Consider the following 14,079-nt stretch of genomic DNA (forward strand, 5'->3'; position numbering starts at 1 on the left):
ATCTATCATATTTGCAGGCCAAGAAAAATGTGCCTTTTTTATAAATGCATTTCATGCAATTCTATGTCATTTCTACGTGACTGGAGATGAGCAGAATCTATTTTAATACCACAACAGAGCGTGACAACGAATGCGCACATGCTGCAGTGCCAGATACGTTCTGATTTCTATACAGGCTAGTGTTTTTAAAAAAGAGGATAGTCTAACAGTGATAAAGTTATCTATCAAGTGTAAAGATATATCGGAACGGAACCAGTTACGACTAAAGTATCTGATCGTCAATGAATTTCAGAAAAATACATTAATTGTTTTAACACAGCAGCCGCATATCATCAGGTAGGCCAATATACACTTGTAACTTTTTTTCATATGCAAAACTATAATTTTCTAATTCGTTTCATGATACTGTTGTTACAAAATAGATTTGTGTTGGCTGTGATTAGGGCATGGGGATATAAGAGCCTCTGCTAGGCTAAATTTATCCAACTAGGCATGCATAGCTCACCACATGATCCTCAAACCAGAGACTGGCCAAACAAATTCAAAAGGCACTGTAGAATGACTGACTGTATAGCCTAATAAGACATTTTTCATTTCATTATTATTTAATTCAAAGTATTTTTAAATGTAGTATTTCATCATATAAATAAATGTATTGGCATGTTGTTGAAATGCTGAGCGCTCCTGCTAGCTTCTAGCGTGTCTCAACTGCTTCACAATGGATTTCTGAAATGGCCTTGAAATAATAATAATAATAATAATAATATAGCCTAAATAATACATTTGTTTGTTCCTTCTTAGGCTAGCTGGCTTGCTCCTGACTGATTTAGAGTTAATATGTTGTTTAATAGCGTGTTGAAATATTGAATGTCAATTGATATTGACAGAATCACACATTACTTCCCAAAGCAAAGTCCATGTTTTGTCTCCTCAGCTACAGAAGGATGTAGCGCAGACTACGAACGTGATAGAGACAAACCAAAGATATCCCATAATGCATCGGAGTCACGTCTTTCCCCAGCATTTTACAGCTTGTTTCTACCGTGAAGCATTTGAAAAAATATATATTTAACCTTTATTTAACTAGGCAAGTCAGTTAAGAACAAATTCTTATTTACAATGACGGCCTACACCGGCCAAACCCGGATGCTGGGCCAATTGTGCGCCGCCCTTTGGGACTCCCAATCACGGCCGGTTGTGATACAGGCTAGATTCAAACCAGGGTATCTGTAGTGACGCCTCTAGCACTGAGATGGAATGGAACCAGGGTGTCTGTAGTGTCTTAGACCGTTGTGATACAGCCTGGAATGGAACCAGGGTCTTAGACCGCTGTGATACAGCCTGGAATGGAACCAGGGTCTTAGACCGCTGTGATACAGCCTGGAATGGAACCAGGGTCTTAGACCGCTGTGATACAGCCTGGAATGGAACCAGGGTCTTAGACCGTTGTGATACAGCCTGGAATGGAACCAGGGTCTTAGACCGCTGTGATACAGCCTGGAATGGAACCAGGGTCTTAGACCGCTGTGATACAGCCTGGAATGGAACCAGGGTCTTAGACCGCTGTGATACAGCCTGGAATGGAACCAGGGTCTTAGACCGCTGTGATACAGCCTGGAATGGAACCAGGGTCTTAGACCGCTGTGATACAGCCTGGAATGGAACCAGGGTCTTAGACCGCTGTGATACAGCCTGGAATGGAACCAGGGTCTTAGACCGCTGTGATACAGCCTGGAATGGAACCAGGGTCTTAGACCGCTGTGATACAGCCTGGAATGGAACCAGGGTCTTAGACCGCTGTGATACAGCCTGGAATGGAACCAGGGTCTTAGACCGCTGTGATACAGCCTGGAATGGAACCAGGGTCTTAGACCGCTGTGATACAGCCTGGAATGGAAGCAGGGTCTTAGACCGCTGTGATACAGCCTGGAATGGAACCAGGGTCTTAGACCGCTGTGATACAGCCTGGAATGGAACCAGGGTCTTAGACCGCTGTGATACAGCCTGGAATGGAACCAGGGTCTTAGACCGCTGCGCCACTCTGGAAAATTGTGGACTAATGCTTTGTTATATAATCAGGTCTCTAAAAAATACATCTTAGGCTAACAAAGGGGTAGGCCTATGCTTTCAGCCATTTCCTTTAACAACAGCCACAATACTCTCACATACTGTACCCTCACATAACCCCTCAATTCCAGATCTGGTTTTAACTGAACACACCAAGCTCTTCATTAAGACTGAGATATTTATAAGGAGTGCACAGTGACTGACAAAATGTATAGATAGTAGACTATAAGAAGACCAGAGGGAAGAGTGACCCCTACCTGCCCTCCAACACCACTTCCAGCAGCATCTGGTCTCCCATCCAGGGACTGACCAGGACCAACCCTGCTTAGCTTCAGAGGCAAGCCAGCAGTCAGATGTAGGGTGGTATGTTGCTGCCAGTGGCAGGTAGCCTAGCAGTCAGAGCAGTGGACCAGTAATCGAAAGGTTGCTGGTTCGAATACTCGAGTCGACACAGTGAAAAATCTGTCAGTGCCCTTGAGCAAGGAACTTATCCCTAATTTGCTTCAGGGGCGCCGTACTACTATGGCTGACCCTGTAAAACAACACATTTCACTGCACCTATCCGGTGTATGTGACAAAATGTGTTTATTTAAATGAATTTCCCTTTGTCATGTAACGTACCAACAGGATCTGGAGAGGCTGAGGGAGTCAATGAGGACGGTGGAAAAACAGAAGGAACACCTCAATACACAGATGAAGTTGAAGCAGAACAAGACCAACCCTGGGAGTTTTAACTTCACAGCTCAGCAGGTGGGGATGTGGTGTGGTCGTTAAGAACTGAGGACCAATAGTGTGAGGAGCTGTTGTTGATGTATTGATGTTTACATCATCCGGACATTCTATTCTTCTCCTCAGGCTCCCCTCTCCCAGTCCTTCCGAGGGGATCCTCCCCTCTCCCAGTCCTTCCGAGGGGATCCTCCCCTCTCCCAGTCCTTCCGAGGGGATCCTCCCCTCTCCCAGTCCTTCCGAGGGGATCCTCCCCTCTCCCAGTCCTTCCGAGGGGATCTTCCCCTCTCCCAGTCCTTCCGAGGGGTTCCTCCCCTCTCACAGTCCTTCCGAGGGGATCCTCCCCTCTCCCAGTCCTTCCGAGGGAACCTGACGGCTGATTGGATGAAGGGAAGAGAGGTGATCCCCAAGGTCCTCGTTCCCCACAGCCTCTCTGTAGCCACCAACATTTTCCTGGAGCAGCCCCCGGAGGTGAGCCACATAGGACGTAATAGGACAGTGCCTTCAGAAAGTATTCAGACCCCTTGACTTCTTACACATTTTTTTACGTTACAGCCTTATTCTAAAATTGAATACATCGTTTTTTCCCTCATCAATCTACACACATTACCCCATAATGACAAAGCAAAAATAGGTTTTTAGAAATTTGAGCAAATTTTATAAAAAATTCAACTGAAATATCACATTTACATAAGTGTTGAGACCCTATACTCAGTACTTTATTGGCACACCTGTATTTGCGGAGTTTCCCCCCTTCTTCTCTGCAGATTCTCTCAAGCTCTGTCAGGTTGGATGGCGAGCGTCGCTACACAGATATTTTCAGGTTTCTCCAGAGATGTTTGATCGGGTTCAAGTCCGGGCTCTTCCTGGGCCACTCAAGGACATTCAGACTTGTCCCGAACCCACTCTTGCGTTGTCTTGGCTGTGTACTTAGGGTCGTTGTCCTGTTAAAAGGTGTAACTTCGTCCCAGTCAGAGGTCCTGAATGCTCTGGAGCAGGTTTTCATCAAGGATCTCTGTACATTGCTCTGTTCAGCTTTTCCTCGATCCTGACTAGTCTCCCAGTCCCTGCTGCTGAAAAACATCCCCACAGCATGATGCGGTCACCACCATGCTTCACCGTAGGGTTGGTGCCAGGTTTCCTCCTAAAGTTCAATCTTGGTTTCATCAGACCAGAGAATCTCGTTTCCCATTGTATGAGAGTCCTTTAGGTGGGCTGTGGGCTGTCATGTGCCTTTTACTGAGGAGTGGCTTCCGTCTGGCCACTCTACCATAAAGGCCTAATTGGTGGAGTGCTGCACAAACACAGGTTTTCCTTCTGGAAGGTTCTCCCATCTCCGCAGAGGAACTCTGGAGCTCTGTCAGAGTGACCATCGGGACCAGGGCCTTTCTCCCCTGATTGCTTCGTTTGGCCGGGCGGCCAGCTCTAGGAAGAGTCTTGGTGGTTCCAAACTTCTTCCATTTAATGATGGAGGCCACTGTGTTCTTGGGGACCTTCAACAATTCCCTCAACCTCATGGCTTGGTTTTTGCTCAGACATGCACCGTCAACTGTGGGACCTTATATAGACAGGTGTGTGCCTTTCTAAATCATGCCCAATCAATTGAATTTACCACAGGTGGACTCCAATCAAGTTGTAGAAACATCTCAAGGATGATCAATGGAACAAGATGCACCTGAGCTCAATTTCGAGTATCATAGCAAAGGTAGCAAAGGTACTTATGTAAATAGGGTATTTCAGTTTTTTATTTGTTATAAATTTGCACAAATTTCTAAAAACCTGTTTTTGCTTTGTCATTATGGGGTATTGTGTGTAGATTGATGAGAGGAAAAATTGATTGAATCCATTTTAGAATAAGGCTGTAACGTAAAAAAAATTTGGAAAAAGTTGAGGGGTCTGAATACTTTCCAAATGCACTGTACCTACCATGGTTTTCTAGAAATCCCAGTTAGAGGATTCCTGGAATCAGGAAATAGTACTTTGTCAAGTTACCAGTATTTTTCAACCCTAACCAACTAGGTGAATGTGTGCTCACTTCCCAGTGTTTTTCTATTGTACGTGTTGTTCAATAGTGTATTGATATTGTGTATTTTTCATGCTGAATTTCCATGTAAATGGACAGTAATGTTCCCATTCGGTGCACTCGGTACAACACTCTTGCCAGTTAGATCTCCATAGCTGTGTGTTGTAACTCATTTTCCAGTAGTTTCATTCAGTTATATTCATAACTTTACGTTATCGTATCTTAGGTGCCCCCTCGCAGGGAGAGCATCAGCCCCGGGCCCCTTAAACCGGAGTTCCCCATCCACCTGATCAGCAAAACCAACCAGGTGGTTCACAAACCAGTGGCCGTGCAACAGCAGATACCCACCAAGCTGGCTGTCTTTGGCAACAAGGTCAAGGAGAAGAGCAGTAAGAAGAGGTCCCACCACAAGCGAAATCACAGCGCAGGTCAGAACACGGCTCAGTAGAACACGGCTCAGTAGAACACGGCTCAGTAGAACGCAGGTCAGTAGAACGCAGGTCAGTAGAACGCAGGTCAGAACACGGCGCAGGTCAGAACAGAACAGAACACGGCGCAGGTCAGAACAGAACAGAACACGGCGCAGGTCAGAACAGAACAGAACACGGCGCAGGTCAGAACAGAACAGAACACGGCGCAGGTCAGAACAGAACAGAACACGGCGCAGGTCAGAACAGAACACGGCGCAGGTCAGAACAGAACACGGCGCAGGTCAGAACAGAACAGAACACGGCGCAGGTCAGAACAGAACAGAACACGGCGCAGGTCAGAACAGAACAGAACACGGCGCAGGTCAGAACAGAACAGAACACGGCGCAGGTCAGAACAGAACAGAACACGGCGCAGGTCAGAACAGAACAGAACACGGCGCAGGTCAGAACAGAACAGAACACGGCGCAGGTCAGAACAGAACAGAACACGGCGCAGGTCAGAACAGAACAGAACACGGCGCAGGTCAGAACAGAACAGAACACGGCGCAGGTCAGAACAGAACAGAACACGGCGCAGGTCAGAACAGAATAGAGCACGGCGCAGGTCAGAACAGAACACTGCGCAGGTCAGAACAGAATAGAGCACGGCGCAGGTCAGAACAGAACACGGCGCAGGTCAGAACAGAACAGAACACTGCGCAGGTCAGAACAGAATAGAACACGGCGCAGGTCAGAACAGAACAGAACACTGCGCAGGTCAGAACAGAACAGAACACGGCGCAGGTCAGAACAGAACAGAACACGGCGCAGGTCAGAACAGAACAGAACACGGCGCAGGTCAGAACAGAACAGAACACGGCGCAGGTCAGAACAGAACAGAACACGGCGCAGGTCAGAACAGAATAGAGCACGGCGCAGGTCAGAACAGAACAGAACACGGCGCAGGTCAGAACAGAACAGAGCACGGCGCAGGTCAGAACAGAACAGAACACGGCGCAGGTCAGAACAGAACAGAACACTGCGCAGGTCAGAACAGAATAGAGCACGGCGCAGGTCAGAACAGAATAGAACACGGCGCAGGTCAGAACAGAATAGAACACGGCGCAGGTCAGAACAGAATAGAACACGGCGCAGGTCAGAACAGAACACTGCGCAGGTCAGAACAGAACAGAGCACGGCGCAGGTCAGAACAGAACACGGCGCAGGTCAGAACAGAATAGAACACGGCGCAGGTCAGAACAGAATAGAACACGGCGCAGGTCAGAACAGAATAGAACACGGCGCAGGTCAGAACAGAACAGAACACGGCGCAGGTCAGAACAGAACAGAACACGGCGCAGGTCAGAACAGAACAGAACACGGCGCAGGTCAGAACAGAACAGAACACGGCGCAGGTCAGAACACGGCGCAGGTCAGAACAGAACACGGCGCAGGTCAGAACAGAACAGAACACGGCGCAGGTCAGAACTGTACAAGGCACTCCTATAATCTCAAACCTTCCGTTTATTAGTCATTAGTCACTTGTTGTGAAGTCCTACTCTTTCCTCTTGACCTCAACTGTGCTAGGGGAAATCATAACATTTACCCCATATTGATATTTTCTATGATCTGTTAAAGGAGTGGCGTATATCTCCATCACGGAGGTTGGTGGCACCTACATTGGGAGGATGGGCTCGTGGTAATGGCTGGAGTGGAATCACTGGAATGGTATCAAACACATGGTTTCTATGCATTTGATGCCATTCCATTTGCTCTGTTCCAGACATTATTATGAGCCGTCCTCCCCCTCAGCATCCTCCACTGATCTCCATAGTTCTGATGTTGTCTTTCCTACCGCAGCGTCCATAGAAATGTCTCAGGTGGTGCCGATCAGAGTCACAGGAAATGAGAGCCAGAGTCTGAGAGGGAAGAAGACTGTGAGCCCACAGAGAAACTACCAATTAGGTAAGAGCCCTCACAGAAACTACATCAGGTAAAACCCGTTACTGATGCTACCAATCAGGTAAGAGCCCTCACTGATGCTACCAATCAGGTAAGAGCCCTCACTGATGCTACCAATCATTTAAGAGCCCTCACTGATGCTACCAATCAGGTAAGAGCCCTCACTGATACTACCAATCAGGTAAGAGCCCTCACTGATACTACCAATCAGGTAAGAGCCCTCACTGATACTACCAATCAGGTAAGAGCCCTCACTGATACTACCAATCAGGTAAGAGCCCTCACTGATACTACCAATCAGGTAAGAGCCCTCACTGATGCATACCAATCAGGTAAGAGCCCTCACTGATGCATACCAATCAGGTAAGAGCCCTCACTGATACTACCAATCAGGTAAGAGCCCTCACTGATACTACCAATCAAGTAAGAGCCCTCACTGATACTACCAATCAAGGAAGAGCCCTCACTGATGCTACCAATCAAGGAAGAGCCCTCACTGATGCTACCAATCAAGGAAGAGCCCTCACTGATACTACCAATCAGGTAAGAGCCCTCACTGATACTACCAATCAGGTAAGAGCCCTCACTGATACTACCAATCAGGTAAGAGCCCTCACTGATACTACCAATCAGGTAAGAGCCCTCACTGATACTACCAATCAGGTAAGAGCCCTCACTGATGCATACCAATCAGGTAAGAGCCCTCACTGATGCTACCAATCAGGTAAGAGCCCTCACTGATGCTACCAATCAGGTAAGAGCCCTCACTGATACTACCAATCAGGTAAGAGCCCTCACTGATACTACCAATCAGGTAAGAGCCCTCACTGATACTACCAATCAAGTAAGAGCCCTCACTGATGCTACCAATCAAGGAAGAGCCCTCACTGATGCTACCAATCAAGGAAGAGCCCTCACTGATGCTACCAATCAAGGAAGAGCCCTGACTGATGCTACCAATCAGGTAAGAGCCCTCACTGATACTACCAATCAGGTAAGAGCCCTCACTGATACTACCAATCAAGGAAGTGCCCTCACTGATACTACCAATCAGGTAAGAGCCCTCACTGATACTACCAATCAGGTAAGAGCCCTCACTGATACTACCAATCAGGTAAAATCCCTCACTGATGCATACCAATCAGGTAAGAGCCCTCACTGATACTACCAATCATCTAAGACGAGAACCGTGGGAGTTCCAGATACATATTGTCTGATTTTTACTGTTTTAACGTCTCAGGAACTAAATTAACACACACAATAATTAAGTTAACCGTACGCTGTTATGCCTCTTCAGATGGTTTCTTCAGTCCTCCAGAGCCCCTGTCCAGCGCTAAGCCCTCCCAGACCCTGTCGTCTAGCAGCAGCATGAGGAGTAATAACCAGAGCCACATCCCTCCACCCAAACCTCCACCCTTCCCCAAAGACATAGCAAGCAAACCAACCAAGGAACACGTTATCTACCTGTAAGGACACAGTGCGACACAGGGCGACACCAAAACCCTTAGCTAGGGCTCTGAAACTGGCGGCCCATGTGCTAAAACCGGCCCACGAGTGATTTATATTTGGCCCGCCAAAGCTCTGTTCACAGTAAAGATGTGATTATATATATCTTTTTTTTTACTGATTGGGCTTTCTAATTGCTGGTACTTATTAAGTTCCTGTTGAATTTCCACATTTCCAAAATTCATTTCTATTGTTCGGATGAGTGTTTGTCTCAACTCTCTCTGCACTCAAGTCTTTTTCTTTTTAAGCCTTTTTAAAGATGATTTAAATTCATGTTAGGAAGCTGGTTATTACTTTTAATTGTTTACAGATCTCAGGTGCCAAGCACGTTATCTCAGAGCGCATAAGAAACTATTTTTAATCCAAATTGACCTGTTCCTCGTATTGTATTTCTTCATGTCATAGAATGTATGGAAGTAAATGTTCATTTAGCTGTGAGGTGTAAAACTCTTATGGCCAGTTTACCAGACGAAGATTAAGTGTAGTCCAGGACTAAAAAAGATTCTCAATTGAGATTCTCCGTTTTTTTTTGTTGTTGTTTTTTGTCCAAGACCAGTCTTAATCTGTGTTTGGGAAATGGGCCCTTATGGTATGGGAATTATGGTGTATTTTAACACTGAATAATAATGACTACTGTACTAAAGTATGCCAATTCTACTGTGGTTTATGCCATTTTGTGATTTTTATGAAGTATACAGGAGAGGGTTTCATGACATTTTGTGGACTGTTGAACGCAGACAGCTTTCTCCACACCATATCAACATGGATTGTTGTCAGTCAAGGTTTAGTTTTACGACAGGAAAACTTGTGTGAGTGAAATGTTAGAACTCTCTTATGTGTGTACTTTGAACAAGAGGCAAATATTTTTTGCCGGATGGTTTTCCTCATCGTGTAACTGTCAAAAGGTTATGTTCTGCGAACCAAGGAACTTTTTGAACAAAGTTGTTTTCTATCGGGAGGATGTTTGGAAGGATTTGTGAAGTATGTTGCTCATGGTTACAGTTTCCAGTGAACACAGTCTGGGAATAGAATTAGAACACATATGACAAAACATTTGTTTTTACTGTTCTAATTACGTTGGTAACCAGTTTATAACAGCAATAAGGCACCTCTGGGGTTTGTGGTATATTGCCAATATACCACGGCTAAGGGCTGTGTCCAGGTACTCGGCGTTGCGTCGTGCGTAAGAACAGCCCTTAGTCGTGGTATATTGGCCATATACCACACCTCTGGCCTTATTGCTTAAATATATATATATATATATATATGGTCTGGACATTCTGCTGTGATGTTGATGTCCTGGTAAACTGTTGTGGTTCCCATCCACAGCCGATGGAAGGAATAAAAAATAATTATGATGCCTGTAATCAGCCTTACCTGTTTGTTTCTAGAATGAGGGCTCAGTCAAGTCAGGCCGGGATTCAATCCAATAGTTTCCTTTTTAAAAGCTGCATTGGCGTAATCGGATTGAATCCCTGGCCTCAATGTCACCTCCGAATGACTCACTTCCTCCCGTCCCATGTCCAGTCTGAAATAGCAGTGAAGCAGAGCAAGGACATAGCAGTTCTGTCGTCCCCCACCAGAATAGAACAAACAGTAGCCTGTCCTGTAATAGTTAGTCATGTATGTTTTGCCTCCAGTTCAGCCCCTCAATGGGTGAATCTCAATTGTATTTCCTTGATTCCTTACATCCTCTCGCTTCAAAACCCTTGGATGAGGTCAGAGGTCACGCCCCTCTGACTGGCAACCTCAGAATTATAGTCACCATTCTTCTTCTGTTGCTAATATAAAACATTCAGTTGGTGGTATATGACCTGGCAGTAGCTAGAGTTGTACTACAGCTGAATATGAATGACCCTTTTTCATTCTGGCCCCGTCTCAAATAACACTCTCACAGCAGTCAGACTCTCTTAGCCTTCTCCCCACAATGTGTGGCCCCGTCTCAAATAACACCCTCACAGCAGTCAGACTCTCTAGCCTTCTCCCCACAATGTGTGGCCCCGTCTCAAATAACACCCTCACAGCAGTCAGACTCAACAGCCTTCTCCCCACAATGTGTGGCCCCATCTCAAATAACACTCTCACAGCAGTCAGACTCTCTAGCCTTCTCCCCACAATGTGTGCCTGCCTTCCTGGTGAGATGAGAGCCAAGGGAGGCTCTGCAGTGCTGTGTGAATCATACGTTCTGAATGGAGAGTCTGTCTGACTGGGAGAGTCACTCCGGGAGCCGGTGGAGACTTGATGCCCTGTCACTACCTGGTTGCTTGGTCCTGCCCGTTAGCGCTGATGAAGTCTCCTCTGGCTCGTCCTCTGGCAGAAGAAGAAGAATGGTGACTATAATTCTGAGGTTGCCAATGATGAAGCCATGTAGAGGATGAAATGCTTTGTTTCTTTATTTTGGCGTATTCCTCCTCAGATGTTTAAAAACCACCTGGTGACGACATCAAATAACCCTGGTGAATATCTCATCTCATTGGCTGCAAAATAGTGTGCAGATGAGTCTGACAGGGCACTCTCCCTAACCAACCAGCTTCTTCCGTTAAGACTCTTGACTTCTTATCTCTAACCCCTAACCTTTGACCTCTAGCAGACTTTTAAAACAAGGGTGTTCCTCTACTCATACGTTGTTGACACATGCCAGATCTTACGCCTTGATAGGTATTTTACGCATCAGCTAACCGCATGTTATAGCACTCTGGTGCCCGACGGCACAGTCGATGACGTGGCACGCAACCATTGGTTGATGCAGGGGAACACCACCTATATTTCCAGTACTGACCAGGTCCTTCCTGTGTTTATGAACTCGTGGCTGTGATGAAATGAACGGGAACAAAAACCAAACATCTACTTTGTTTAACTACGGAATATACAGTGGAGTCCGGAATTATTGGATCCCTTGATAAAGATGAGTAAAACAGACAGTATAAAATAAATAATGCAAATACTGAGCTATATTGTATTCTCAAACTATCTTGAACAAAAATATAAACGCAACAATGTCAAAGATTTTACTGAGTTATAGTTCATATAAGGAAATCAGTCAATTGAAATGAATGAATTTGGCCCTAAAGTATGGATTTCACATGACTGGGAAGGGGCACAGCCATGGGTGGGCCTGGGAGGGCTCCCCACCCACTGGGGAGCCAGGTCCAGCCAATCAGAATGAGATTCTCCCCACAAAAGGGCTTTATTACAGACAGACATACTCCTCAGTTTCATCAGCTGTCTGGGTGGCTGGTCTTAGACGATCCCGCAGGTGAAGAAGCCGGATGTGGAGGTCCTGGGCTGGCGTGGTTACACGTGGTCTGCGGTTGTGCGGCCGGTTAGACGTACTGCAAAATTCTCTAAAAATGACGGAGGTGGCTTATGGTAGAGAAATTAACTTTCTCTGGCAATAGCTCTGCCGGACAGTCCTACATGCCAATTGCACACTCCCTAAAAACTTTATCTGTGGCATTGCGTTGTGTCAGAACTGCACATTTTTTGTGATTACTGATCAATTTCTTTATACATTTATAATTAGGTTTTACCTGTTTTAACAAATCTTTTTTATTTTGTACGTATTGTATATCGTGGTGTGGTTTTCATATAAGCCTACATCTATCTGCACACCGTTTTACATTTCATTCGTTTTTCTGTCTATCACTTGTTTTCTTTGGTGCAAATTTTTTTTTGACTGGCCTTTTATTGTCCCCAGTACAAGGTGCACCTGTAATGATCATGCTGTTTAATCAGCTTCTTGATATGCCACACCTGTCGGATTGATGGATTATCTTGGCAAAGGAAAAATGCTCACTAACAGGGATGTTAACAAATTTGTGTACAACTTTTTTGAGAATTAAGCATTTGGTGTGTATGAAATATTTCTGGTTTCTTTTATTTCAACTAATGAAACACGGGACCAACACTTTAAATATTGCGTTTTATATATATTTTGTTTAGTATTAGGTGCCGGTACTGTTTATATTTAGGTGAGGGAACTCCACAATACTTTTAACCTAATTTTCTATCAGAGTTGCAGGAACTGAAACAGTACAAACATCTGAGGTGCCGGTATTCAGTTCCGGAAAGCTCCTGCCCAAGTCAAGCATTGGTTACGTCCCAAATGGACCCTGGTCCAAAAGTAGTGCACTATAAAGGAAACGGGGTGCTATTTGGGACGCATCCACAAATATTTAGCAAATGTATTGAGTAATACATTTTTAAAGTCACTGGAGAATTGAGACAATTGATTATAAACTCAGCAAAAAAAGAAACGTCCCTTTTTCAGGACCCTGTCTTTCAAAGATAATTCGTAAAAAATCCAAATAACTTCACAGATCTTCATTGTAAAGGGTTTAAACACTGTTTCCCATGCTTGTTCAATGAACAATTAATGAACATGCACCTGTGAAACGGTTGTTAAGACTAACAGCTTACAGACGGTAGGCAATTATGGTCATAGTTATGAAAACTTAGGATACTAAAGAGGCCTTTCTACTGCCTCTGAAAAACACCAAAAGAAAGATGCCCAGGGTCCCTGCTCATCTGTGTGATCATGCCTTAGGCATGCTGCAAGGAGGTATGAGGACTGCAGATTTCCGTACTGTGAGACGCCAGACAGAGCTACAGGGAGACAGGACGGACAACTGATCGTCCTCGTAGTGGCAGAACACATGTAACAACACCTGCACAGTATCGGTACATAGGAAAATCACACCTGCGGGACGGGTACAGGATGGCAACTGCCCGAGTTACACCAGGAATGGACAATCCCTCCATCAGTGCTCAGACTGTCCGCAATAGGCTGAGAGAGCCTGGACTGAGGGCTTGTAGGCCTGTTGTAAGGCAGATCCTCACCGGCAACAACGTCGACTATGGGCACAAACCCACTGTCAAAAAGTGCTCTTCACTGACGAGTCACAGTTTTGTCTTACATGGGGTGATGGTCGGATTCGCGTTTAACGTTGAAGGAATGAGCGTTACACCGAGGCCTGTACTCTGGAGCGGGATCGATTTGGAGGTGGAGGGTCCGTCATGGTCTGGGGCGGTGTGTCACAGCGTCATCGGACTGAGCTTGTTGTCATTGCAGGCAATCTCAACGCTGTGCGTTACAGGGAAGACATCCTCCTCCCTCATGTGGTACCATTCCTGCAGGCTCATCCTGACATGACCCTCCAGCATGACAATGCCACCAGCCATACTGCTCGTTCTGTGCGTGATTTCCTGCAAGACAGGAATGTCAGTGTTCTGCCATGGCCAGCGACGAGCTCGGATCTCAATCCCATTGAGCACGTCTGGGACCTTTTGGATCGGAGGGTGAAGGCTATGGCAATTCCCCCCAGAAATGTCCAGGAACTTGCAGGTGCCTTGGTGGAAGAGTGGGGTAACATCTCACAGCAAGAA

At 45.8% G+C, this 14,079-nt stretch overlaps 1 protein-coding gene across 2 annotated transcripts in view; it reads left to right on the forward strand.

The window, feature by feature from the left end:
• The window catches only part of arhgef18a (rho/rac guanine nucleotide exchange factor (GEF) 18a), a 37,061-nt gene extending 27,000 nt beyond the window's left edge, over positions 1 to 10,061 (forward strand). For both annotated transcript variants that reach the window (XM_071360880.1, XM_071360879.1), the window contains exons 18-22: positions 2,695 to 2,817; positions 2,923 to 3,264; positions 5,043 to 5,244; positions 7,087 to 7,191; positions 8,486 to 10,061. In XM_071360880.1, the coding sequence (XP_071216981.1) occupies positions 2,695 to 2,817; positions 2,923 to 3,264; positions 5,043 to 5,244; positions 7,087 to 7,191; positions 8,486 to 8,658 (945 nt within the window). In that variant the 3' untranslated portion in view covers positions 8,659 to 10,061. The remainder of the gene's footprint in view (positions 1 to 2,694; positions 2,818 to 2,922; positions 3,265 to 5,042; positions 5,245 to 7,086; positions 7,192 to 8,485) is intronic.
• Positions 10,062 to 14,079: the final 4,018 nt, after the last annotated feature.

The sequence above is a fragment of the Salvelinus alpinus genome, chromosome 23 (genome assembly GCF_045679555.1).
Source record: "Salvelinus alpinus chromosome 23, SLU_Salpinus.1, whole genome shotgun sequence".
Classification (NCBI taxonomy): Eukaryota; Metazoa; Chordata; class Actinopteri; order Salmoniformes; family Salmonidae; genus Salvelinus; species Salvelinus alpinus.